At 34.6% G+C, this 24,770-nt stretch overlaps 3 protein-coding genes, 1 long non-coding RNA gene and 1 pseudogene across 6 annotated transcripts; 3 read left to right on the forward strand and 2 right to left on the reverse strand.

The window, feature by feature from the left end:
• The first annotated feature begins 1,287 nt into the window (after positions 1 to 1,287).
• On the forward strand, positions 1,288 to 3,447 carry LOC104748740 (putative polyol transporter 2). The gene is made up of 3 exons (XM_010470337.2): positions 1,288 to 1,492; positions 1,597 to 1,943; positions 2,234 to 3,447. Exons 1-3 carry the CDS (start codon positions 1,366 to 1,368, stop codon positions 3,293 to 3,295), a joined length of 1,536 nt encoding a protein of 511 aa, XP_010468639.2. The 5' UTR covers positions 1,288 to 1,365; the 3' UTR covers positions 3,296 to 3,447.
• Positions 3,448 to 7,254: 3,807 nt separating this feature from the next.
• Positions 7,255 to 8,416, reverse strand: LOC104748741 (uncharacterized). The gene has a single exon (XM_087486869.1). The coding sequence runs from the start codon at positions 8,352 to 8,354 to the stop codon at positions 7,320 to 7,322; it is 1,035 nt and encodes a 344-aa protein (XP_087342995.1). The 5' UTR covers positions 8,355 to 8,416; the 3' UTR covers positions 7,255 to 7,319.
• A 3,483-nt stretch (positions 8,417 to 11,899) lies between these two features.
• LOC147927153 (uncharacterized) lies at positions 11,900 to 12,709 on the reverse strand (annotated as a pseudogene).
• Positions 12,710 to 15,934: 3,225 nt separating this feature from the next.
• Positions 15,935 to 17,497, forward strand: LOC104747419 (uncharacterized). 3 transcript variants are annotated; one of them, XR_015581738.1, is made up of 4 exons: positions 15,935 to 16,351; positions 16,483 to 16,602; positions 16,724 to 16,885; positions 17,135 to 17,497. It is a non-coding gene; the product is annotated as an uncharacterized LOC104747419 (long non-coding RNA). The 3 variants fall into 3 exon arrangements; XR_015581740.1 differs by having other exon boundaries at positions 16,012 to 16,351; positions 16,483 to 16,584; XR_015581739.1 differs by lacking the exon at positions 16,483 to 16,602.
• A 1,629-nt stretch (positions 17,498 to 19,126) lies between these two features.
• On the forward strand, positions 19,127 to 24,691 carry LOC104747421 (coatomer subunit gamma). The gene is made up of 17 exons (XM_010469046.3): positions 19,127 to 19,504; positions 19,824 to 19,972; positions 20,140 to 20,253; positions 20,345 to 20,545; positions 20,643 to 20,744; positions 21,243 to 21,350; positions 21,431 to 21,664; positions 21,871 to 22,121; positions 22,258 to 22,429; positions 22,525 to 22,680; positions 22,776 to 22,826; positions 23,018 to 23,155; positions 23,237 to 23,434; positions 23,524 to 23,655; positions 23,748 to 23,921; positions 24,014 to 24,253; positions 24,345 to 24,691. The coding sequence occupies exons 1-17, from the start codon at positions 19,459 to 19,461 to the stop codon at positions 24,537 to 24,539; spliced, it is 2,661 nt and encodes an 886-aa protein (XP_010467348.1). The 5' UTR covers positions 19,127 to 19,458; the 3' UTR covers positions 24,540 to 24,691.
• The last annotated feature ends 79 nt before the right edge of the window (positions 24,692 to 24,770 follow it).

Here is a 24,770-nt window from a genome sequence, read left to right on the forward strand (position 1 = left end):
CAAAAACAGTCACTAAACAGTCGCAAACTACTTAGGTACGACTGATTGGCGACTGACTTACGTAGTCGTTAAACAGTGTGTCGCTAAAATAATCAGTCGCCAAATAGTCGACACGGAGCTACTAATTAGCGACTGATAATTGTGGTCGTTCTTCCCTCGCCAAACAGTCGCTAAAGTTGCGACTGAATTTGCAACTCTTTAGCGACTGATCTGGTTACTCATTTGCGACTGTTTTGGTTACTGTTTTGTGTACGTTTCGGTGACTGTTTTATTATCATGCTTTTTAAAAAATTCTGGTAAAAACGAATTATTTGATTTTGTAATAACAAAACTGATTATTAAAACTATAACTAAAACATAACAAACATGAAACTAAACAAACACATAAGTTTAATTTTACATCCAAACATAACAAGAGTACAAGTCACAAATATTACAAAAGTTTTCATAATCATAAAGGAAGGAGGGATTGTGAAGGAACCTAACTTTGAACATCAAAAAAGTTTGGGTCATTGGTTTGAGACTCGAGGAAGGCGACATAGTTTGGGTTAGTCTTGAGGAAGCTCACCAAACGTGAGATCTCTGCTTGTTGCTCAAATGTAACCCAAATCCATAATTTTTTTTTGGAAAATGTCTAATTCTGTAATTGATCCAAATTTTAACATCCCTAGATCTTGTATTCTAGTATAACTGATAATCTTTATACTTCAAATTTTTCTATTTACAAATCTTGGTTTTTTTTCACCTTTGTGTAGTCATTTTTTCTTAGAGGGATGAAAGAAGACAACTAAAGAGAGATCAGGGACAAAAAGAAAGTAAGGAGAACTTTAATAAAACTGATTATAGTAATAAAATATGTAGTAGCGCTTTAAGAGGAAGAAAACAAATATCTTTTTAATGTGAACCATATGCATTTTTTTTTTGTTTACCTTTAAAATTAGAGTACAACTATTTGATATTCGTTGATGTCTATTGACTTATGTTCTAAATTTAGATAAAAATAATAACAAAAAAACAAAAAATGAGATGACAAAACTTAAAATATATGGTCGTTTTACTGTAAATTGTCAATTTTGGGACAAATCTTGTAGATTAAAGTAAAACGTGTGTCTCTTGATCTTCTAATATGATTTCTATCCTTGAACCTTTGATGTAACCATTTTCTATAACTGATTAATTAACTAGATGCTTGTTTGTTACCTTCTAAAATATATCATTTTAGTTGGCTTCAATCGTGAGCGTCACACATCTATTTAAACTCGCACAGTAGATTTCATAACTCACAAGAAACTTAGATTTTCTGAAAATAACACTCTCTTCTCCTTATTAATTACCACTGTAGGTTTTACAATCACGGTGGACACAATGAGTTCCTCAGGAGAAGAACGAGGTGTTGTTGTTGCAGAACCCGAGCCACCAAGAGGAAATAGAAGCCGATATGCTTTTGCTTGTGCAATCTTAGCATCCATGACGTCTATCATCCTTGGTTATGGTTCGTCTTTGTTATGAATTCTTATCATGCACTAACAGCCCATGTCGAGGTTTGTTCGGTTTTACGGTTTAGATTATCATCTTTACATTTTATGGATGTTGCAGATATAGGAGTGATGAGTGGAGCTGCAATCTTCATAAAAGACGATTTAAAACTCTCAGATGTACAACTTGAGATTCTTATGGGGATTCTGAATATCTACTCCCTGATCGGTTCAGGCGCGGCCGGTAGAACTTCAGATTGGATTGGAAGACGATATACCATAGTGTTGGCAGGAGCCTTCTTCTTTTGTGGTGCTCTTCTCATGGGGTTTGCCACAAACTATCCTTTCATCATGGTTGGTCGTTTCGTAGCTGGTATCGGTGTTGGTTATGCTATGATGATTGCGCCTGTTTACACCGCTGAAGTCGCTCCTGCCTCTTCACGTGGTTTCCTTAGCTCTTTCCCTGAGGTAAACTAGACTCCACCTTTCTTATTATATACTCCCTCCGTTTCAAAATATAAGATGTTTTAAGCAAAACACTCAGATTAAGACGTTTTTACTTTTAACAAGTTCAACCAATCATAAACAATACTGCATAATATAAAATACTAAACTAATCTAAAAGTTGCATTGAAATTTGAAAGCATCCTATATTATGAAACAAAAAACTTCTCCAAAACATCTTATATTTTGAAACGGAGGGAGTATATATTATATATACATGGAGGTTGATGATACTATGTTTCTTTTTTATGCAGATATTTATCAACATTGGTATACTTTTAGGATATGTATCAAATTACTTCTTCTCCAAGCTTCCCGAGCATCTCGGTTGGAGGTTCATGTTAGGGGTTGGAGCGATTCCCTCGGTAATCCTAGCCATTGGAGTGTTGGCAATGCCGGAGTCTCCACGGTGGCTAGTCCTCCAAGGTCGCATTGGAGATGCTTTTAAAGTTCTTGACAAAACCTCAAACACTAAAGAAGAAGCCATCTCGAGGCTCAATGACATAAAACGTGCAGCTGGAATCCCTGATGATATGACAGACGATGTTATAGTCTTGCCGAACAAGAAGACTGCCGGTAAAGGCGTGTGGAAGGACCTTCTTGTCCGACCAACCCCTTCTGTTCGACACATCCTCATAGCATGCCTTGGCATCCACTTCGCCCAACAAGCCTCTGGAATCGATGCGGTCGTGCTTTACTCTCCGACCATCTTCTCAAAGGCTGGACTGCGATCCAAGAATGACCAACTCTTGGCTACAGTGGCTGTCGGAGTTGTCAAGACCCTCTTCATCGTGGTAGGGACTTGTGTGGTTGATCGGTTTGGACGTCGTGCCTTGTTGCTTACTAGTATGGGCGGAATGTTTATTTCGTTGACCGCGCTTGGAACTAGTCTTACAGTAATCGACAGGAACCCCGGACAAACTCTCAAGTGGGCCATAGGGCTTAGCGTTACCACAGTGATGACCTTTGTGGCAACATTCTCAATAGGTGCAGGCCCCGTGACGTGGGTTTACTGCTCAGAGATATTCCCCGTGAGGCTAAGAGCTCAAGGTGCAAGTTTGGGAGTGATGTTAAATAGACTGATGAGTGGTATTATCGGAATGACATTCTTGTCTCTTTCTAAGGGTCTCACCATCGGTGGTGCGTTCCTTCTCTTCGCCGGAGTTGCGGCCGCCGCATGGGTCTTCTTCTTCACTTTCCTTCCGGAGACACGTGGTGTGGCTTTAGAAAATATGGAGAGTCTCTTCGGGAGCTACAACGCAAACAAAAAGAACAATGTTATGAGCAAGGGCAAAGAAGTAGCTGATGAACAATGAAAGTGAGACCAAATTTGCTTCCATTTCATTATTTGATCAATGGGACGTCGTCGATTTCAAAAGACTCTCAAACTTCATTGGCCGAGTGTGGCCAGTAAGAAGATTAATACAGAATTTTACTTGCCATGTCTAATAATCTATCATGTTGTATATAAGTTTTCTTTTGTAAATAAATAGTAAGAAACTCTTCGTATGTAACATAAATGCAACATAGGTTTAATTACTTTGTTTGGACGATTTATTAAGGTACGTTTCGTTATTTACAAGTTATAAACAAACAGTTTAACTGTAGTAGAAGATTCCAATGAAGATCAACGATCTTTATAATCTTCTACATAAACTAGGTTTTGAACCCACGCATGAGTTTATTTTATATATTTTGATGAAAATTATATATACTCATTCCGTTTCAAAATATAAGAAATGACAATTTAAAAAAAATTCAACCAATCATAAATAAAATTGCATAATAAAAAAATATTAAACTAATCTAAAAGTAGCATAGAAACTTAGAAACATCTTATATTATAACACAAAAAATCTTCTCTAAAACATCTTATATTATGAAATGGAGGGAGTATGTGATTGATGACAGTAATGAAATATTATCTTATAAAAAAAATTTAAATTAGTATTAAGTAAAAATTTAAATTTCAGATATACAATTTTTAAAAATATAAAAATGAGTTGTGTTATACATTCAGATCAGATCAAAAAAAATCATGAATTTAACTCGACGTCCAGACAAGGCGAATCAAACTGATGACCTCACATATCCTAAACCATTTATTTGACCACCAGAAAAACGAAATAATTTTGTAATCTTGAATTTATCTCGTTTTTCATATTTAATTGATCGCTACCACCTATGTTTTCGTGTTTTTATTCAATGTTTTCTTATTTTTCATATTCTTTCTTGTCATTTTCATTGTCAAATTTTATGGTAATTGTTATCGTTACTTTTATCCAGTTCTTCGTTATACTCTTCTTCTTCTTCTTCTTCCTTATCAAATTTTTCACATTCTTTCACTGAATTTTTTTTTTTTTTAGACTACCATACAATTTGTTAACCCATCAAACTCCAAGACCAAAATCATTTCTTTTCTCATAAAATTTGTGCAATTCATAAAAAGACCATCATAGTCAACACATGCATCCAATTATTGCTAATTTCATCCATATACTTATTCGGTTTAAGATCCATATGTATTGAAACTTCTCAAACCAAAATCCTTACTCGCGGAGAAAGTAATATGAACACATTATAGTTAAAATAATATTTGTGATTTTCGTCGATCCTTCTTCTTTAAACTCAAATAACATCAACTCAAGGTCTTGCAACGTCAATCCTTATTTCTTAGACTTAAAAATAAAAATTTTACTGCAAGAATATCAAATCGTATTTCTTTGATTTCAATAAATTTTACCTTTTTCTAAAAATTCTTAATAATATAGATTACTACTATATTTCCAAAAATGTTAATTAGTGAAATATCAAATTCTTATTGGTTGTTTTAAATCCTATATGGACACCTTTAGGAGTTTATAGCTTCAACTTTTTATTAGTATAGATATAATATTTTAAAATTTCTATGGAGGTTAAGTAATTGTAATATTTTCAACATTCTATGAAGTTTAAATATTTTTAATATTTGAACCTTTTAAAAGTTTCAATAATTATAATATTTTAAACTTTTAAAATTTATAAATTATAATTTTTTAGAAACCATTTATAAGCTAATAAATTTTAAAAATTTAAAGATTATAAGATTTTGAAACCTTTTAAAAGCTAAGACTTTTAGAAGTTTCAATATTTATAATATTTTAAACTTTTAAAAGGTTTCAAAATATAATATCTGAACCTTTTAAAAAGTTCAATATTTATAATATTTTAAACTATTAAAATTAAAAAATTATAATATTTAAAAACTTTTTAAAAGCTAAGAACTTTTAAAAAGTTTTAATATTTATAATATTTAAACTTTTAAAAATTTTCAATATATTAATATTTTTTTTTCAAACTTTTTAAAGTTTTCGTTTGATCAAATAAAAGATCGGATCAAACAAATAAACTTTTTAACTTGGACGTCTGATAAATCAAGCTTTCATGTTCATTCGCTGTTGGAAGCATATTAATCTTTATTTATACTGGTTCTGAACCATTGTCTAAAAGATTTCTAGCCAATATGGGACGTTGTACATAGTTCTTTTATTTCTATAAATTTAAAATTTTCCTTTTTCTAAAAATTCTGAAAATTTAAAAAATGTTAATGAATGACATGTCAAATCCATATAGGTTGTTTAAAATAATTCTTAATATAGAAAATTCTGGAAATTTAGAAAATGTTAATGAATGACATGTCAAATCCCAATAGGTTGTTTAAAATTCTATGTGGACGCATTAAGGAGTTTATAGCTCCTACTTTTATTTAGTATAGATGTTAGTTTTTTCAATTTAGCCTTTAACATGATACACATATTAATTGTATCGATAAATGTTGACACATGTCAAATTTAAACATATTCTGAAAATAAAAAAAATTATACGCAAGTTTTCTAAAAAAAATATACTTATTTTTATTTTTATTTTTGTCACCATTCAGTCAACAAGTTCGGACGAATTTATTGAAGTATTGACTATGGATCGGAACCTATGTGATTTATTGGAGTCGAATTCTGGTAGAGTCGGTCGCATATGTGGTGTTATAACCACTTGAATAAAAACATCTCTCTTTCATAAATATTATTCTATTTATTAAACAATTAACCTAATTCAATGGGAATTTTTTACTTAAAGCAAGAAACTCCTAATCTGTACTTTCTATTAATAAAAATGCAACATAGGTTTTGTTGATATGAGAAACCAACCATTTTGTATGTTAATTAACTAGTTAAGATCTGGGTAGGTTTTTGGTATAAATCGGTACGAATAGCAAAGAAATGACGAACTGGATTTATATTGATGAACTCTTTTCCTGTTTTTGTGTTACAAGTAGTTTTTCTGAGTATGTTCTCTCCGTTTCTACATCTTTTTCGCAATATTTAAGTCGCTCAATCTCATGCCCGAATCCCGAGATTTACTCCATCGATCTCTCCTCGTTCAACATCGATCTACCGTGATTCTCTCAATCACTTGACTTCGCCACTTCTTCCTAATCACCCGAAAAGATTCTGAACTCATAAAAAACATGGCCCTAAGGCCCATTAAACCTATTATTTGACGGGCCGGCTACTGACCTAGAGTCAGCGAAACCCAACTCCAACAGGTTTGATTACTTTGTCTGGACGATTTTATTAAGGTATTTTTCCGAGTATTGCAACTTTAACTCAAAAGTGGGTTTTTCTTGTGGGACAAAAAGCAATTTAAATGTAGTAGTATATTATATTAATGGAGACCAATGATCTTTATAATTAGTCATATATATATATATACTTATATATATATGTGTTTAAGATCTTAGCGTTGTTAAATAAACAAAAAAAAATCTTATGTTATGAAATATATATAAGAAAAAAACTTTGTTAATGATAGGACTTTGATTTTATTGAAGCTTAAGTAGAAATATACAGTTTCTATTTACTGTTGGTCAGTTGGTGCATTGGCTTATAAAAATGTAGTTTCTGAACATTGCATGGGTTTTGTTGGGTTATGAGTCTAATATGTTATTTTCGGTTTGTTAGGAAAAATATAACTAGCAAGTCTACTAAAATACATCTACGTAAGTTCTTGACTTCAACCCGAATTTATAAGAATCTACAAAATGTTTATTCATGACTTTTGTTTTCATTTTATGGTTTCTATGAATTGTTTATAGATAGAGAAAAAAAAAATATTTTTCGTACTGATTACTAGCTATATTAATCATTGCAAAAGATAATAACACAAAAGCACAAATTATGCATTAAGATTTAAGAATCGTGATCCCTAAAAACCCTAAAGAGAAGACATGATGCAAAAAGAAGAGAAAACAAAATTATAGTATATAAAAGACACACATGCAAACCCTAAAGATACCATTACAAGTCACTTTATGCTAAATGGTCCTTGGGGATCGAGCTGTCCGCATAGAATAAGATAAGTTGTGTAGAGAACACGATCCTTACAACCGGTTCGATGCTCAACAATTGCCTCACAAAAGAACTTGAGTTGCTCCAAAGTACAACATCCCAACATTTGCCCTAACAAAAGAAACAGCCAGTTAATTTTTTCCGTGCTCTCGTTTATCACAGGCCTCATGTCAGTCTTGCATGTCCCGCACGGAATCAGTTCCGGAGCTAACCATTTAGCCGGTGCTCGAGTACGCATCACCTCCTTGTTATCCCTAATGTACACATACAATTCGGAAAACTTCTCCATCAGATTGTAAGATATCGTATGAGTCCTATCGCAAGGATTGCAGTGGACTTGACCAGAGATCACGTTTATATTATTGGCAGTCAATTCACTGATGGTATGATGTACGGCTAGCTTGTTCGTAGCCCATGGATACGGTGGTATGATCACCTTGTCATCCACAGCCACAGCCACAGGCACAGCGACAGGCACCTTTTTTTTAACCGCACCCGCTTTTCTTAATTTACGACGTGCTTGCCCTCCTGGTTTCCGACCTCTGCGGGGAGTTTCCAAGGCCACGGTTTGAGGAGGGTGAAGGAGTTGTCCGGAAGGTTGATAATGCAACGGGACCGCTAATCTGGGAGTTTGCAAGGCCACGGTTTCAACCTGGTTCAGTTGAGGGAGGTGAAGGGTTTGTACGGAAGGCGATGAATATAGCGGAAGAGTCTGTTCGGGAATATTCCTAGGGTTTGTACCGTTAGTGATCAAGTCTTCAATTAAAGACGTCATGTGAGGTGGTTGAGTAGGAGGAGAAGGTTGGATAACTCGTGGAGGACCGAATGATGTCAAGAGTTGCATGAAGGACATATGGCCTTGTTTCTCCACGGGATCTTGTTCTTGAGGAACCAACCGGCCTTGTCTGTTCACAGGATTTCTTCGTTGAGGTAACCCTAAGGACAGATCGAGATTGAGATCAAACTCAGGATCACTATTTTCGTCAGCCATGATGGTGCAGAAGTGGAAAAGAGAGATTTAGGTTAAATCTGTTGTTAGGGTAAATTGGGAGATATGAGTACAACGTAGGGAAACAAGGATGTGAGATCTGGAAAAGCTTTAGTTGACATTTACATTAAGGGGTATATATATAGTTGTTTGTTAATGAATGATAAGTATCTGACAATATATATTTATTTAATTTACTATTCGCGAAAACGTAGGAGCCTGTACAATTTTCAACACTATCCACATTGACTATTAATTATTTCTTTTACTGTATTAAGTTTTTTTGTCATTGTCAAATCTTGCATAAACTTATCCATATATATTGTTAAAAGGTATATATATACTGTACGTTAATTAAAGCATGAAATGATGGTACGGACAAATAGATAAAAAAAAATAAACCCAAAAGATTCCAAAAGTACCATAAATCCTAGATAAAATTTAGAAATTAGAACCTTAAAACTTCGTACCAAAAATTATAGAATTAACTAATATATATAAAATAATTATACTCTCTGTTATATAAAAAATATCATTTTGACACAATTTACATAAATCAGAAATATATAATTATACATGTTTCTCTCTATTTAATAAATGATTAATGGTTCAATTTCAATAAACTTTGGGTTAAAGAATAAGTTAGAAAATTTAGTGTATAAAACATAATGAAATTGTAAAATAACATTCTTTGTGAAACACAAAAAAAACTCTATCATAACACTCTTTATAAAAGAGAGAGTGTATATTTTTTTTGTTCAATAACTTCAATTTCAAGTAAATTCATACATATCTTTTACAAAAAGAATTATTACCAACTTACAGTATTTTGCGTAGGCCTGAGCAAAATACCTGGATCCAAAGATCCAATCCAAACCCAATCCAAACCTGTATCCTAAAATTTTAAAATAGTCGAACAGTTTCAAAATTTTAAACCCAAAAATCTGAACCCCGTCCATAAAGTATCATTTGATTAAAAAAAACAAACTAACCATCTTTCAAAACTTTTCACTAAAAGTGAGTTATCCACACGAGCAAGTAAAAATTTCATAGATTTCTAATGAGATAAAACATGTGCTTACTAATAATGATATTTTTGGGGGTAAAAACAATTTTAGGCTGTAAATGGATACAAAAAAAATGGGTTGAACAAAATTGGGTTGAATAATATTCAACTCATTCATCTCCAAAATAGTGCCTGAACAAGTTGAAGATTTTTGTTATAGGATTAGTTATTTTTTCAACTTTTTAAGTTGAACGGGCTGAATAGTTTTTTCCAACCTCTTCAACCTTTACAATGCAAATAGTGAAAATTGGTTGAATAATTTGAAGTTTTGATATGAATGTGTTCTTCAACTGCTTCCAACATGTTACTGAAACGACCCGACCCGGTTTTTTTTAACATAATAATAATATAATTAAATATCTCATAATATTTAATTACAATCCAACTAATAAACCAACAACATAACATAATCAACCAACCATAATACCATTAACATGCACAGTGAAATACATATAACAATAATCACCAATACAATATTCTTCCTAACCATTCTATCCACCAACCTAACATGCTTCTACACAAGGTTCCAACATAAATAACATAACCAAGGACACACAATCGAGACCCTAGATCATCCTCCTTCTCATCGCCATGATTTCACGCTACACATGCATTACCTGCACCATAAACACAATGAGATGCGTGAGTATTACCAGAATACCCACTGAGACGATCCTCCCGTCTACGAGCTATACACACAAGAAAATCAAGAGTACAACCACAAAGAAAACATAACAAACTAGTCATTGAACAGATCACTCAATAACACATTCACCACACCTACATATCATCACAGAAAACAAGTCATACAACCCAATCACTCAGATAAGCTCATGGTCACGCACTCACCTTAGCAAAGTGATTCAAACAACAATACTACCAGGAACTAGACAAGACCACGATCTCAGTTAAAATCCTCGATGGTCTCAACTCGTGTCTGAAAAAACGTGTCCCATGAAACTGCCAATAACTCACAGATTTTAAACCCAAATTCACTTCTGTAAAAAGGAGAGTCTACCAAAATGTCTTAGCTACAACCCTACCAAAAATCAATACCTTCTGAAATGATTTGAGCAGTCGGACCCTCCTTCTCCCAAACCTTGTCAGTTCTTCTCTCTTTACTCTAAGGAAAAGGCTTGATCTCCTTCTCTTTCTCCTTTATACCAAATAAGATCTCTCTCTTTCTCTCCTTCTCTCTGATCCGAACAATGTCCACAACAGCCACCAAGCAAAAGAGAAAGCTTCACTTGATAAATTATAGGGTTTTTGGTTTAATTAAATTAAATGAGATTTACCTACAATGGAATTAATTAAATTATCCTTTGATTTAATTAATAAATCGATCAGGTTAATAAATCATTAGTCATTAAACCAATCTACTTCAATTCTCGATATAAAATCTAATACTCCCTCCGATCTGAAATAAGTGTCGTTCTAGGAGTGATTTTTTTTATTTATTAAGTGTCGTTCTCTCTTTTCAATGTAATAATACTAATTAAATAACTAATATAACCTTAACTAAATTAACACAAATTACTAAACCTGAAAATAACAAATCTTTAAAATACAACACCAACAAGGATATATCAAGAGACATAATATGAAGAGTCATCTATGAATATATATTGGGTTAGTGGGTTAGTCATAAACCTGAAAAGCAGCAAAAAGGAAAATCATCTACAGGTAGAAGAAAAACAAAATAAGCAAACTAATGTCAATGTGGTGCATACTTCTTTTTTTTATGTCAACAGAGTCCCTGAGGAAGAAGGAGACTTTCATTTGAGCAAGGAGAATACTGATGTGAAGCCAAAAGGGGTGCATGACTTTGATCTCAACAAACGCTTGTATTGGGAAGGAGACATTCATCCTGAAAAAGAGATTCAAGACCTGATACTGATGTTTCTTAAAATTTATTTTCTAAAATGTTTTTAGATTTTGCTGTTGAATTTTCTACTAGTAGTCTCTTCTTCATATGATCCCCAATAAGTTTTTCTATGGTTTGTTCTCCAAATAATAAAAATAAATAAATCCAGTTTCTAAATATCATAGGTTCACATCTCCATACCAGAAACAAGCAACGACAAACAGAGAAATTAAAGCAATATAATCTTACCTTAATACATGTAAAATCTGACCAATTTGATCTAGATATGATTGATATCCAAGCCATCTCCTTGAAGAACATAGAGCATCAATGACACGGCTGCAATAAAAGCAAACTTTTGCATATGTCTACATGTATCTTTAAGACCTGCAAGTACCTGCAAAATTTAATTTTCTATTCCTGTTCCAGGTTTAGACAATCTTTGATAGCATTTGTAGAGTATAAACTTGCGGCAAACATCTAGAGACTTAAAGAAAATCTATGCATTCACCTTGAGGGCTCTGAATTTTTCTCATAAGACAAGTTACATCCAAAAAAATATTGATAACATATAAATGAGACAAAAGCTAGAATATAAACCTGTAGCGAAAGCAAACCTTACTCTCTAAGCTGATTTCTCACATTTTCTACTATAGTAGAATTACATTTTATTTGCTTAGGAAGTTGAACCTCTTGCTCCAACTCTTCTTTCCTCATGTGTGGGATTTTATAATTATTAGACCCTCCAATTCTCATTGTTTCTTGCATGCAAAGTTGCAGAGTTAAGAAAATGTGGTTTATCCTTCTCGCTGGATAATCTTCATAAGCCGTTTTTACAGCGTGAATAAGCTCTTCAACATTCTTCGGACATACCTTATGTTGTAATGCTTGGATATCCCTAAAAAATCAAAGATCAAGAACATTCAAGTCTGGAGAGTTTGGCGATTGACACATCAAACGAATATCAAAACCATTCTATGAAGTTGCTGCTTTGAATTCTACATCGCTTGGATACACATGCGCTCTTGCATTATCTTGTTGAATGTAGATAACTTTATCTACATACTCACGAGGCCATTTCTCACGAATATTGGGAAGAACTTCTTCTATCAATATTCTTCTCACATCATCTCTCTTGACCTATGTAATTGGTTTTATTTCCATTGTCCCAGCTTCTCTATTTCTACTCCGTCTTGTTGCAGGTTGAATTGTAACAAAAGACCAAACCCCAATCTTTCCTAAGAAAGTTTCGTTTCCATCAGCATCAGATCTCGGACGAGCCATTGCAACGAACACCATAACTTTGCCAATGAAGTTCTTACTTTGGCATGTTCGTATGGGATCATCATCTTCATGAAGTAGATAGTAATTCTCAGTTATTTTGGTCATATAGAACCACTTTTCATCAATATGTACAACGTTGTACATATCAATAAATTGTGGTTCATGAATCAAAATCTGAGGATCCGATATTTTAAGGCAAAAGTGTAACCTTGCTACCTTATTTTCTTCTCTAAGATGTGGTTTTAATGCGTTTGAATGACGTCGCAGAAGACCTTCTTTCACACGTCTGTGTAGTGCTGAATAACTAATTCCAAGGGCTTCAGCCAATGTCCTCAAAGTCGTCCACTGATGTAGAGGTGTATTGATGGTCTGCTGTATGTAGTGGGATTTTCTTACACCTACGTATTTTTTTCCTTCTTTGAGACACATCAACAGATTCACCAGCAAGAGTGTCTATAGCTCGTTTACATATCCTTTGAACCGCCTGAATATGCACCGAAAGTAAATCCAATACCTCTTGTGTGGTCCGTTTACTCAGATTTCCTCTCACACTCCTTTCAAAAAAGCGTTATAGACTGTCCACCTTTGACCAATAGTGTAGTTCTTTTTTTTTCCAGTTGTGGCATTACCATTTGCTTTAGGTCCTGCTCCAAGCAGTTATTGATTTACAAATTAGCAGATGCATCATCAAATCATAATGCACAATCAGTATATATAAAAAAATTTACGAGAGCACTTACCTTGGTCTTCAACCAAGTTGTCATTATGTCCTGCTCCAAATTGTAGAAACAGAGATCAACAATTGTAATCGAAAGTGTATGTGCAATGCTACAAACTAGTTTTAAATCATAGTTACGAGCTATTCAAGTTAACAAGAAGACTAACCTTGTTCTCCAACAAAGTGATCTTGAGTTTCTTAATTTTTGTTTGCTCCTGGTCCAAAATGGAGAACACGGATTGACATAAATAACAGTACATGGAAAAAAAAATAAAGATTCAATTTACCTTTGTCTCCAATGTAATCTGCACTTTCTTCATACAACTCATCGGCATGTAGGTCTAAAATATCAGAAATTGATTCTTCTGTTGGATTGACATTGAGATGGATTACGACGGTACTTTCAGACGATGCTATAATTCCTACAACTGATTCTACATCTTCTTTCATTGATTCCACACCCGAATGAATAGATTCACCGTCATCTCTTAAACCTCCACATTCAGAATCATGATCATTACTATTCGCGGGAATGATATCCAAATCAAATGAATGTTTTGTATTTTCTGAAGGCGGAAAGTTTAGATCGAAGTTAGCCATGGAAGATGATCAATCAAATTCCATGTTACTCCAAATATAAAGAAACGTGAAAATATTTGAATTTTAGTTTTTGCCCCCATTAAATATCTTCTTCTACTTCTATTCTTTTTCTTTCCCCATGAATTTTTTTTCTTTCCCTCCACTTCTATTCTCATCATCGTAATCAAAAACGTGTATACTCTATTGAATTGGAGTATTTAATTTAGTAAAAGTTGTTAATTGAAATTGGGAAGAATACTAAAAGGCCAAATTGCAATGATTAACTTTGTATAATCTGTGAATTCTACAAAGGTACAGACATGAGAAGATTAAGAATCAGAAATAGAATTAGAGAAAGCAGAGACAATACCATTGATTCTTCTATCGACTGATAAAGCATCACCAACTTCTCAAAGAATCCATTCAGAAGAATGTAGACATCGCTCTTTTCGGTTAACATGCTTGATGAGTAATACATGAAATGAAATATCAGATTATTCCCTCTGCTGCATCAGACGCTCTCGAAAGGCCAAGACCGCCTAACTTTGCATTGAACTTTCCATCTAAAAATACATTTGTACACTTCATATATAAACGGCATTTTGTCGCCTTCATTGCAAGAGCCAAGCATGGTTATAAGGTTCAAATGATGAAGGTGGAAGCTCATCAGAAAATTGGCTGAGCTCGCTGGAAATCAGAGGAGGCGGAGGAGGAAAAGAAGAAGCTCACCGCCTGAAATTCAATTTCAAATAAAAATGAATGTTTTCGATTTGCTTCAGGAACCTCAAAATTTTTGCAAAAATTTTGAGTGTATGTGAAGCCGCTGAGATGCATGTGAAGGTTGCAGACGTTGTCTCGAATTGAAAGATAACCGTCGGAGAATATGTGACGGTGGTTGGAATCCGCACCAGATTTTGATTTTGCAATAGGAAAAGAGGAAACTTAATTTCTCCATGTCCAGGGCGAAAGAAATCGATCGGAGAAGTTTGTCTTGTTTAAAAAATAAAAACGGAGGAGTTGAGTTTATGACAGAGGTGATCGGAGAAAAAGAAGAAAATTGGAGATGAGAAAAGCTGAAAATTAATTTATTGAATAAAAGAGATAGCGAAAAATAAAATTGTAAATTAGTTTTAATCCTGAAGACAAAATAGTCAAATTGTACACTTACTTAATCTAAGAGAATTTTTCCAGAACAACACTTATTTCAGATCGGAAGGAGTATTATTATTTTCCGGGACACGAACGATAGATTTAAATTAAATGGCAGAATCTCTAGATAAGTGGTCTAGTTTTTTTTATAACTAATACATGTTTTCTTCATCAACGAAAATTTATTCTTCTTTTTATGTATCATTCTAAATTCTCAAACTAACACCTTAGGGTCATCTACATCATTTTTAGACACTTCTTCTAAGAATTTGTTCAGTGATCGTAAAGTCACTTATATAAATAAATAAGAGAAATACCCTAAAATAGCACAAACAAAGTTTAATGGACAATTATAGCACACATTCCATAAATTTCCAAAAATAGCACTATTTAACATATTAAAATATTTAAAATTAATTTTTAGAATTTCTTTTTATGTTTGGGTTCACATTTTCACATTTAGGGTATAGTTTTTGAGGGGTAGGGTTTAGTATTTTGAATTTAAGATTTAATTTAGAAGATTAATTAGTGCTATTTTTAGAACTTTAGAGATATTGTGCTAAGTTTGGAACAAAAACTTATTTTGGTGCTATTTTTGAGAATCTCCCAATAAATAATTGGTGAAACAAAGTAAACAAACTATTTTTGTGAAAAAAATATTTTATTGTTTATATAACTGTATCTTTTTGTTCATATATAACTGATAACTATTAAGACAGAAAAATGCAGAAAAACACATTTGATTATTGGGGTATTTCAATTTTTTTTTTTAATATCACTTAATGATTTTAAATATATAGATATATATATATAATGATTTCTGAAAATATAATGGGAGATTCTCAAAAATAGCACTAGTTTAAGTTTTTATTACAAACTTAGCACACACTCTTAAAAATGACAAACTTAGCACAAACTTATATATCACTAATAACAAATTTAAGGGATTAAAAATAAAATGTTTAAATTGGGAGAACCCGAAACTCCATGTTCTTCCGGCGAGAGTATACGGTGAGAGAGAATCGAAGAAATATGAATCTGGCGAACCCAATCGAATCTGAAGCGGAAGTGAAACATAATTTGAAATCAAGGAATCAGAGGTGAATCATTAGTGAAAAATTTGCGTTGGCGACATCAGAGGCGAACGACGAGCTCTGGTTCAGATCTCGTCGAAGATCTTCGAGCTCTGGTTCAGAAAGATGATCAAGCCAAAGCTTCGTTTTCATCTGGTTTTGAGATCATGCTTCTTCAAGTGTTTTAAGGATGATGATAGTTTTGTGTACTGATTAGTAGAATGGGATCCAATTTGGCTCGATTTCTATGATTCTAAGGCTGCCAAGGTTGTTTAGATTTTTCATTTCATAGTTCCCCATAGAAATGATAGTTCTGCTGTAAGATTCTCCGAGAATTTGATGTTGAAAGTAACGTTGCTTGATCACAGTCACATTACAATTTTTTTTTTTTCATCTAGGTTTGCTTTAATCACTAGTTGTGGTTGAATCTGGTCACATTGGTAGATGGGTTGCAGAAGTCTACTAGATAATTTATATTTTTGGTTTCTTCCTTACTGTTGGTAAGAGGATCCTCGAAGGTGAACTTCTAGTTTAAAGAGTTATGGGCACATGAATATTCTAAACTCTACCATGGAAAATTATTGTTGAATGCTTCATTCTTCGGTACCTTATTTCATCATGAGTGTCTCACATTTGCAGGTTTTTGACATGAACGTAAAAGTAGTTACACCAGGAGATGTGGGCGCTAGTGCAAGGGATGGGACAAGTCTAGAAGATGGGATCCAAGCCATAAGAAGGAATCCAAGCTGGATTTATTTGGTTTTGATTCTCTTGTGAAGGACATAATCTTGGTTTGAAGAGGTACTTTTGATCTTATTTTCTTATTAATAATTTTGTGTTGTCTTTACTAGTGTTAGTGTCTCTCATTATTAATAAAACAGTAAGGAATCCTCTTTTACCCAGCTACGTGGAAATGACATCTTTTACCTTAAACCACGCTTTATACTTCATCAATTCAGCAGTTTAATTTTTCGATAATGTTGATTTTTTCTTGTACATTATATATGTCATTTGCTTTGGGAAACACATTTTCTCTTACTTGCCTTACAGGTTCATCTTATGATGTGATGCTTGTTAACGAAATTGAAACCTGTAAGTTAAGATAGATGGTCAGCAGTAACTATTGCATCAAGAAAATGTATGATGTGTAGTGATAATGGTGAAATTCAGGAAGGATTACAAGAAATTCAGGAAGGGTTCTTTAAATTCATGATGAGCTTCATAACAAGTTTAGATTTCATGATGACTTTAATAAAAAATCTGGATATTGCTAAAGACCATGATAGCATAAAAATGAAACCATTACCCTGTACTAATGAAACTTTTTTTTTGTATTTTACAATTATTTTTAGTAATGCTGAGATTTTATGTTGAACGTTTCCTTGTTTTATGAATTCAAATATATTTTCATAACATCGTTATTTATAGATGCTTCCTTACTCCATTCAAACTTTTGTTGATAGCTCCTTAAGTCACTTCTCCTATTCTTGTAACTTGAAAAATCAACACCGAGCATCCATCATTACTATGAAATGTTGAAAACTCAGCATCCATCATTTCGGAAGGACATCTCATATTTCAGGAAGGCCTTCATCATGATAAAATAAAATGAAAACAAAGAAAACAAAGCATACATGCTCCATAAGGACCCGAAGCGGGATCTTTGAGTATTGTACTAGCATGTAACTAGTAAGACAAGTTTTTCATTCAAATATAATATAAAAATAAATGTATATATATGGATATTGCCCGGATAGGTGATTCTTTGAAATTTAGGAAGGTTTCATTAAACTTCATGATGACCTTCATAAAAATTTAGAAAGACACAAAATCAAATCATTAGTCATATGTATATATATATATATATATAATATCATGATGTGCACAAAAAAAATTAATATCCCTCACTAAATGGAGTAGTTTGTAATATATCAGCAAAACATAAATTAAAAAAGGGTCAAAACTCATTTCTTTAAATTTAGGAAAGATTTCACATTATTTAGGATGATATTTTTGAATTTTATGAAGGTCTCCCTAAATGTCTGATGGTCAACTTTGTATCTGCAGTTTGTATCTCTCTCAAAAATTGTAGCAACTATTGACGAATATAAGCATTAGCTATAAGTTCTACAAGTTGCTAATACGATTGGCCCCTTAAGCTGAGATCCAACATCACATTGAGTAGGAAGATCATAATACATTCAAGTTTAAAACTTGTAAATATGCTATAACACCAAACCTGCAAACTACAAGCTGAACCAAACCAAACCAAACCTTGTGGTTGAGACGTTTTTTTGATCTTGAACTTCCACGATTTGGACAGTTTCTCTTCCATCATCTGTTGATGTAAATAGTGGTCTCTAGGAAGCATTATGTCGAACACTTGGTGTGCAAAATGATTAGTCGTGAACTTTGCTTACTGCTTACCACTCTTTAACCATTTCCATAGACATTTAAAACTTCTACTTTCTCTTCTTGAGGAGTTGACGAGATATTAATACCAAAACTAGAGTGGAAATCCTCTTCACAAACAGTTGGAAATGCATTGTGAAATCAAAGGCATGGCTCCATATTAGAGATAGTTACGTGATGTTGAGATGCATCCTTTTGTGAGATAAATTGATTATAGCCAATCGATTATTTGAGATGGACCTTTCCACCATAGGCGAGAGAAAGCTCATGAAACACAGCAAAGAGAGAAGCGTCAAGGGACTCAACATGCGACTGTCTTTCTCGGCGAGAAGTTCACGGAGATCCGACGACTCCGATTCAAGAGCAAAGAGACCCATCGAGAGAGGGAAATATGTGATTGGCAAGCTACATCGAGTTGTTCAAATGGACTGCAAGGTAGAACTCGTCAGGAGATCGAAGCTTCTCGAACCACCTGTAATTGATGCAGTTGTTGTTGGTGTTCTTGTTCCTTAGAGACGAGGAGCTCGTGAATATCGACAACGAGAACCGAAGCAATTTCTAAAAAGATTATCATTAATTTTATTATTTTATTATTAAATTAATAATGCTAGTTTTGGAATATTTTACAATGTGTGCTAATTTTGGAAATGTGCTAATTTTGGAAAGAAAAATATAGCAGGGTGCTATTTGAGAGTATTTCTCCAAAAAAATGGATGGAAAAGAAAACACACATTTCTTAACCGTTGAATACTACAGATGTGACGTGGCGAACAATGATTAGATCAGGCATTGTGTACTTAATCTGGTGCTTATGCAGTGGATCGCAGCTCTCTCCCATCTTCTAAAAATTCTAAGTTGTAACCCCCTTTGGCCTTTGCTCTCTCGATCCCAGCTTCCGAGTTCTGACTCTGTTTCTCACAATCGAAACGGAGAGATCTGAATAACACCTTTGAAGATCAGAGATGGCGCAACCTCTCGTGAAGAAAGACGACGATCACGATGATGAGCGTATGCTTTTCCTATTCCTCCTTTTTTTTTCTCTTTTTCGTTCCACCATATCTGTTTCGCAATGCTCAGATCAGTTTGTTAGCTTCGAGATCTATGATTTTTGGGAATTTTATCCTAGTGTAATTGGTTTATAGATCTCGATTCTGTTAGTATTTTCTCTCTTTACAGTGTTCCTAAGTTTTTACGAATCGATTACTGCGTTTTCTGATTCCGAATTATGGCTGTAGAGTTATTATAGAATACGGGCATTATTTGTTATCATCCTGGATCCGGTCTATATGGTTGCTTATTTCGGTTGCTAATGTTTTGTGTGGCTCAGTGGAGTATTCTCCATTCATGGGAATTGAGAAGGGAGCAGTGCTTCAGGAAGCTAGAGTCTTCAATGACCCTCAGCTTGATCCTAGAAGGTGCTCGCAGGTCATCACGAAGCTTCTTTATTTGCTTAACCAAGGAGAGGCATTCACCAAGGTCAGTTTTATCCATGCTAATGGGAACTTTTTTATAGTGACATTGATCCTTTTCCCGAAAATTTGTTGTTTGGTATTGTAGTGTTAGAAGTGTGAATGCAATGTTATTACTTTATTACTGAAGTTATCATTTTCCAATGTTTATTGTTTTTTTGGGTTCGTGTGCAGGTTGAAGCTACAGAAGTTTTCTTTTCCGTTACAAAACTTTTCCAATCAAAAGATACTGGTTTAAGGAGAATGGTCTACTTGATCATAAAGGAGTTATCTCCATCAGCGGACGAGGTATGTTGTACCTATTTGGCTTAAAAGCGGCATCCTACACTTTACTGTAGGTATAATTTCTGATAAGTTGTTTGTCTGTTTATTTTTATAGGTTATTATTGTTACTAGCTCCTTGATGAAGGACATGAACAGCAAGATTGATATGTATCGTGCAAATGCTATCCGTGTCCTTTGCCGAATTATAGATGGAACTCTTCTTACACAAATTGAGCGGTACTTGAAACAAGCTATTGTGGATAAGAATCCTGTTGTTTCAAGTGCAGCTTTAGTCAGTGGACTTCACATGCTTAAGGTGTCCTTTACACGCCAAATAAACTATGCTCTCCTTTTACGCACCAAATATATTAGCCTGTTTCGTACGACTGATACAAGTGCATTGTTGTTTCCAGACAAACCCAGAAATTGTTAAAAGATGGAGCAACGAGGTTCAAGAAGCTGTCCAGTCTAGAGCAGCCCTTGTTCAGTTTCATGCCTTGGCTTTGCTCCATCAGGTACAGTGCTTGATCTCGTATTTGGAAAGTAAATTGTTTCTTCTTTTCTGATATTTGGGATCTAAGTTTAGCACTCATTGAATAGTAGCATCTTTTATGCAAAGGGTTTTGGAGCTTACTACTAAATATATTGATTATAAACATAAAAAATAAGCTTCTGTAGTTTCTTTGTAGTTATATGCTTATATATAATATGGTCAATGATATGAACATATTACATGTTTATGTATACATACGCTTTATTTTTCTGCCATTCTTTCATGGGACCATGCCACAGATGTAAAGTTCAACCCTGAGCTGCTTTTTTATCAGTATGGTTCAACCTGTATCTGAAGGCATCCTCACGGTCACGGATTCTGCATATGTAAATTACTATTAGGCTCGAGTTACTACATATCATGTGTCGCTGCTGTAGGGTCTTGTGAATGTTTGCCCTTCTCTACTAGAAGGTATTGAGAATTGATCTAATGAATTAAAATTATTAATTGACATATCCAGATACGTCAAAACGATCGCTTGGCTGTCAGCAAGTTGGTTGGTACCTTGACGAGGGGAGCTGTCCGCTCTCCTTTGGCCCAGTGTCTATTGATACGATACACCAGTCAGGTTTGTCCTTGTAATTCATATAAGATGATACATGGGTGAAAGTCTTTATGTGATATCTAACTATAGTCTCTACTATTCAGATAATCCGAGACATGTCCAACCACGGCCAGTCTGGGGAACGTCCATTCTACGATTTCTTGGAGAGTTGTCTGCGCCATAAGGCAGAAATGGTGATCCTTGAGGCTGCCAGGGCTATCACTGAGCTTGATGGTGTGACAAGCCGAGAACTGACTCCGGCAATCACTGTGCTCCAGCTCTTCTTAAGTTCCCCTAAACCAGTGCTGAGATTTGCTGCTGTTCGGACTCTTAACAAGGTTACAATGCTTTTTCTTTGTTTTCTTGCATGAAACATATCAATAAAAAGTATTCTCTTTAATTCCTAACAAACACTTAAAGCTTGTTTCTGAGCTTTTTAATATAGCCTCATCATTTTTTTTATCGAGGATAACGAGATACAAATAGGCATTGAAAACTCTTCTCTTTCTACACTGTATACTAAATGGAGGTTTAAACTACACAGGTTGCAATGACTCATCCCATGGCTGTCACCAACTGCAACATTGATATGGAGAGTTTAATTTCTGATCAGAATAGAAGTATTGCTACACTTGCTATTACCACACTCCTGAAGACAGGGAATGAATCTAGTGTGGAACGGTTGATGAAGCAGATAACTAATTTCATGTCAGATATTGCCGATGAATTCAAAATTGTGGTTGTGGATGCCATAAGATCATTGTGTTTGAAATTTCCACTGAAGTATAGATCACTGTAAGTGAAGTTTTAAGTTTTGTTATTAGTAGTTTCGGTTTGTAGCATTACTACTTTTTCTGACGACTTCAAGATGTTAAGACTTTTATGGGACACTGGTATATAATAAATCTGCCTCACCCTTTTGGATTTGTAGGATGAACTTCTTAAGCAACATTCTTAGGGAAGAAGGTGGATTTGAGTATAAAAGGGCAATTGTAGATTCTATCGTAACCATTATCAGAGATATTCCAGATGCAAAGGAAAATGGATTGCTCCATCTTTGCGAGTTCATTGAAGATTGTGAATTCACATACCTTTCTACACAGGTAATTGTTTTTTGACATCTTTAAACTAGCATTATAACTGCAGTTGTTTATGTTTTGTTTGTTATCTAAATACTTTTATCCTTTCTCTTGCGTAGATCCTTCATTTCCTGGGAATTGAAGGGCCAAACACCTCAGATCCAAGCAAGTATATCCGTTATATATATAACCGTGTGCACTTGGAGAACGCAACTGTACGAGCTGCTGCTGTTTGCACACTTGCAAAGTTTGGGTCTATGGTTGAAGCATTGAAGGTATAGTAGTTATCTTATTTAGCATTATTAAATTTTGTTTCTTGTTTATCATTCTTGATTGTTGACAAAGATAAATATCAATGAATGTCCTGCAGCCCCGGATTACTGTCTTGCTGAAGCGCTGCATTTATGACAGTGATGACGAGGTTTGTGACTAGTCCTATTGACAATTGATGGATATTTTGTATCTCATTGTGTACCGGTTGCATTAGTTTACATGGATTTCTCTGTGTGCATGCATGCTTCTACATTGGTAATACATTCTTTACTGAGTAGAGACACCAACTTCTGTTCAATAGTGCCTTTAATATGAGTACATCCTCTTTTGTATCTACAGGTTCGTGATAGAGCAACACTCTTTTTGAGTATACTTGGTAATGATGGCCTCGTTGGCACTGACAATGATAGCATAGAATTTTTATTTGGTTCCCTGGAGGCCCCTCTTGTCAACATGGAGACAAGTCTTAAAAACTATGTGAGTTTCCCAGATCCTCATTTTCCACTCGATATATAGTCATTGGGACATCAGTTATCTTATATATCATTGATTCTTCAGGAGCCCTCTGAAGAAGCTTTTGATGTTGACTCTGTGCCTAAGGAAGTCAAATCGCAGCCACTTGCAGAGAAGAAAGCCAAGGGTAAAAAGCCCACTGGTCTCGGTGCTCCACTACCTGCACCTGTTTCTGGTTTTGATGCATATGAAAGAATTCTTTCATCTATTCCAGAATTTGCTACCTTTGGAAAACTTTTCAAGGTTTGAATAGAAATTTTCTGCACATCGCATCTCTTTTCACTTTACTTTTATCCACTAATCCTGATTGGTCAAACGTGTTTCATTCTCAGTCTTCTTCACCTGTGGAGCTAACTGAAGCAGAAACAGAATATTCAGTCAATGTAGTAAAGCATATCTTCGAGAGTCACGTTGTGTTTCAGTATAACTGCACAAACACAGTACCAGAGCAATTGTTGGAGAGGGTAATGAGCATGATGATATGCCAAATGATCAATTAATTTGATGCCACCGAAAAGCCATTGTTTGTTGACGATTTGAATCTTCTGTTTTGTAGGTCAATGTCATTGTCGATGCTTCAGAAGCAGAGGAGTTCAGTGAATTATCTTCTAAACCACTAAACTCACTCCCTTACGATTCCCCTGGTCAGACCTTTGTGGCCTTTGAAAAGCCAGAAGGAGTCCCTGCTGTTGGAAAGTTCTCAAACACATTGACTTTCATTGTTAAGGAGGTATGTTAACACCTGCTTGATAAGCTTTCTCTTTCATCCACTTTTAGTAGACGGAATCACATGATCACGGTTATTCTCATGGGTTCGAGCAGGTTGAGCAAAGCACAGGTGAACCATTGGACGATGGTGTGGAAGATGAGTACCAGCTCGAGGACCTTGAAGTTGTTGCTGCTGACTACATGGTGAACGTCGGTGTCTCCAATTTCCGAAATGCATGGGAAAACATGGACGAGGAAAACGAGCTTGTAGATGAGTATGGCCTTGGACCAAGAGACAGCTTAGGGGAAGCTGTAAAAGCTGTAACTGATCTTCTTGGCATGCAGTCTTGTGAGGTTAGGCGTGCTTCTCCCTTACTTAAATACTGTTTTGTTAACATCATTGAAAGCTCTCCCCTTGTTCTCAAGTCATAATTTTTTGGTTCAGGGTACGGAGACAGTGGCGAGCAACGCAAGGTCACACACAAGCTTACTATCAGGTTTGTACATAGGAAACGTGAAAGTGTTGGTGAAGGCACAATTCGGAATGGACAGCTCAAAAGAAATTGTAATGAAACTGGCTGTTCGAGCAGAGGACCCATCTGTCAGCGATGCGATTCACGCACTTGTTGCCAACGGCTAAACATATTAAAGTGTTCTTTGCTAGAGAAAGACATCGAGAGAATCTATAACTATATGATTTGTTTGTCTTAAACCCTTTTGGTATTTTGATGTTGCCTCAACATTTTTGGTGTTTGCTACGTTTTACCATTAGTATAAATATTCTTTTGAGCATCAGTCGTTGTTGATCTTTTCTTTAATAAAGGACAACATTGATTAAGAATATTTATATGAATTGGAGAAAAAAAAACCA

Source organism: Camelina sativa, chromosome 15 (genome assembly GCF_030686135.1).
Source record: "Camelina sativa cultivar CO46 ecotype springtype chromosome 15, ASM3068613v1".
NCBI lineage: Eukaryota > Viridiplantae > Streptophyta > Magnoliopsida > Brassicales > Brassicaceae > Camelina > Camelina sativa.

What these genes read in the sequence shown, in the direction of transcription:
- LOC104748741 (XM_087486869.1), bottom strand. Translation starts at nt 8,354, where the DNA reads ATGGCTGACGAAAATAGTGATCCTGAGTTTGATCTCAATCTCGATCTG.
- LOC104747421 (XM_010469046.3), top strand. Translation starts at nt 19,459, where the DNA reads ATGGCGCAACCTCTCGTGAAGAAAGACGACGATCACGATGATGAGC. An exon ending in CCTTGGCTTTGCTCCATCAG is followed by an intron (nt 20,745 to 21,242) that starts GTACAGTGCTTG and finishes TGACATATCCAG; the next exon opens with ATACGTCAAAACGATCGCTT. An exon ending in CAGAGCAATTGTTGGAGAGG is followed by an intron (nt 23,656 to 23,747) that starts GTAATGAGCATG and finishes TCTGTTTTGTAG; the next exon opens with GTCAATGTCATTGTCGATGC.
- LOC104748740 (XM_010470337.2), top strand. Translation starts at nt 1,366, where the DNA reads ATGAGTTCCTCAGGAGAAGAACGAGGTGTTGTTGTTGCAGAACCCGAG. An exon ending in GTCTATCATCCTTGGTTATG is followed by an intron (nt 1,493 to 1,596) that starts GTTCGTCTTTGT and finishes TGGATGTTGCAG; the next exon opens with ATATAGGAGTGATGAGTGGA. An exon ending in TCCTTAGCTCTTTCCCTGAG is followed by an intron (nt 1,944 to 2,233) that starts GTAAACTAGACT and finishes TTTTTTATGCAG; the next exon opens with ATATTTATCAACATTGGTAT.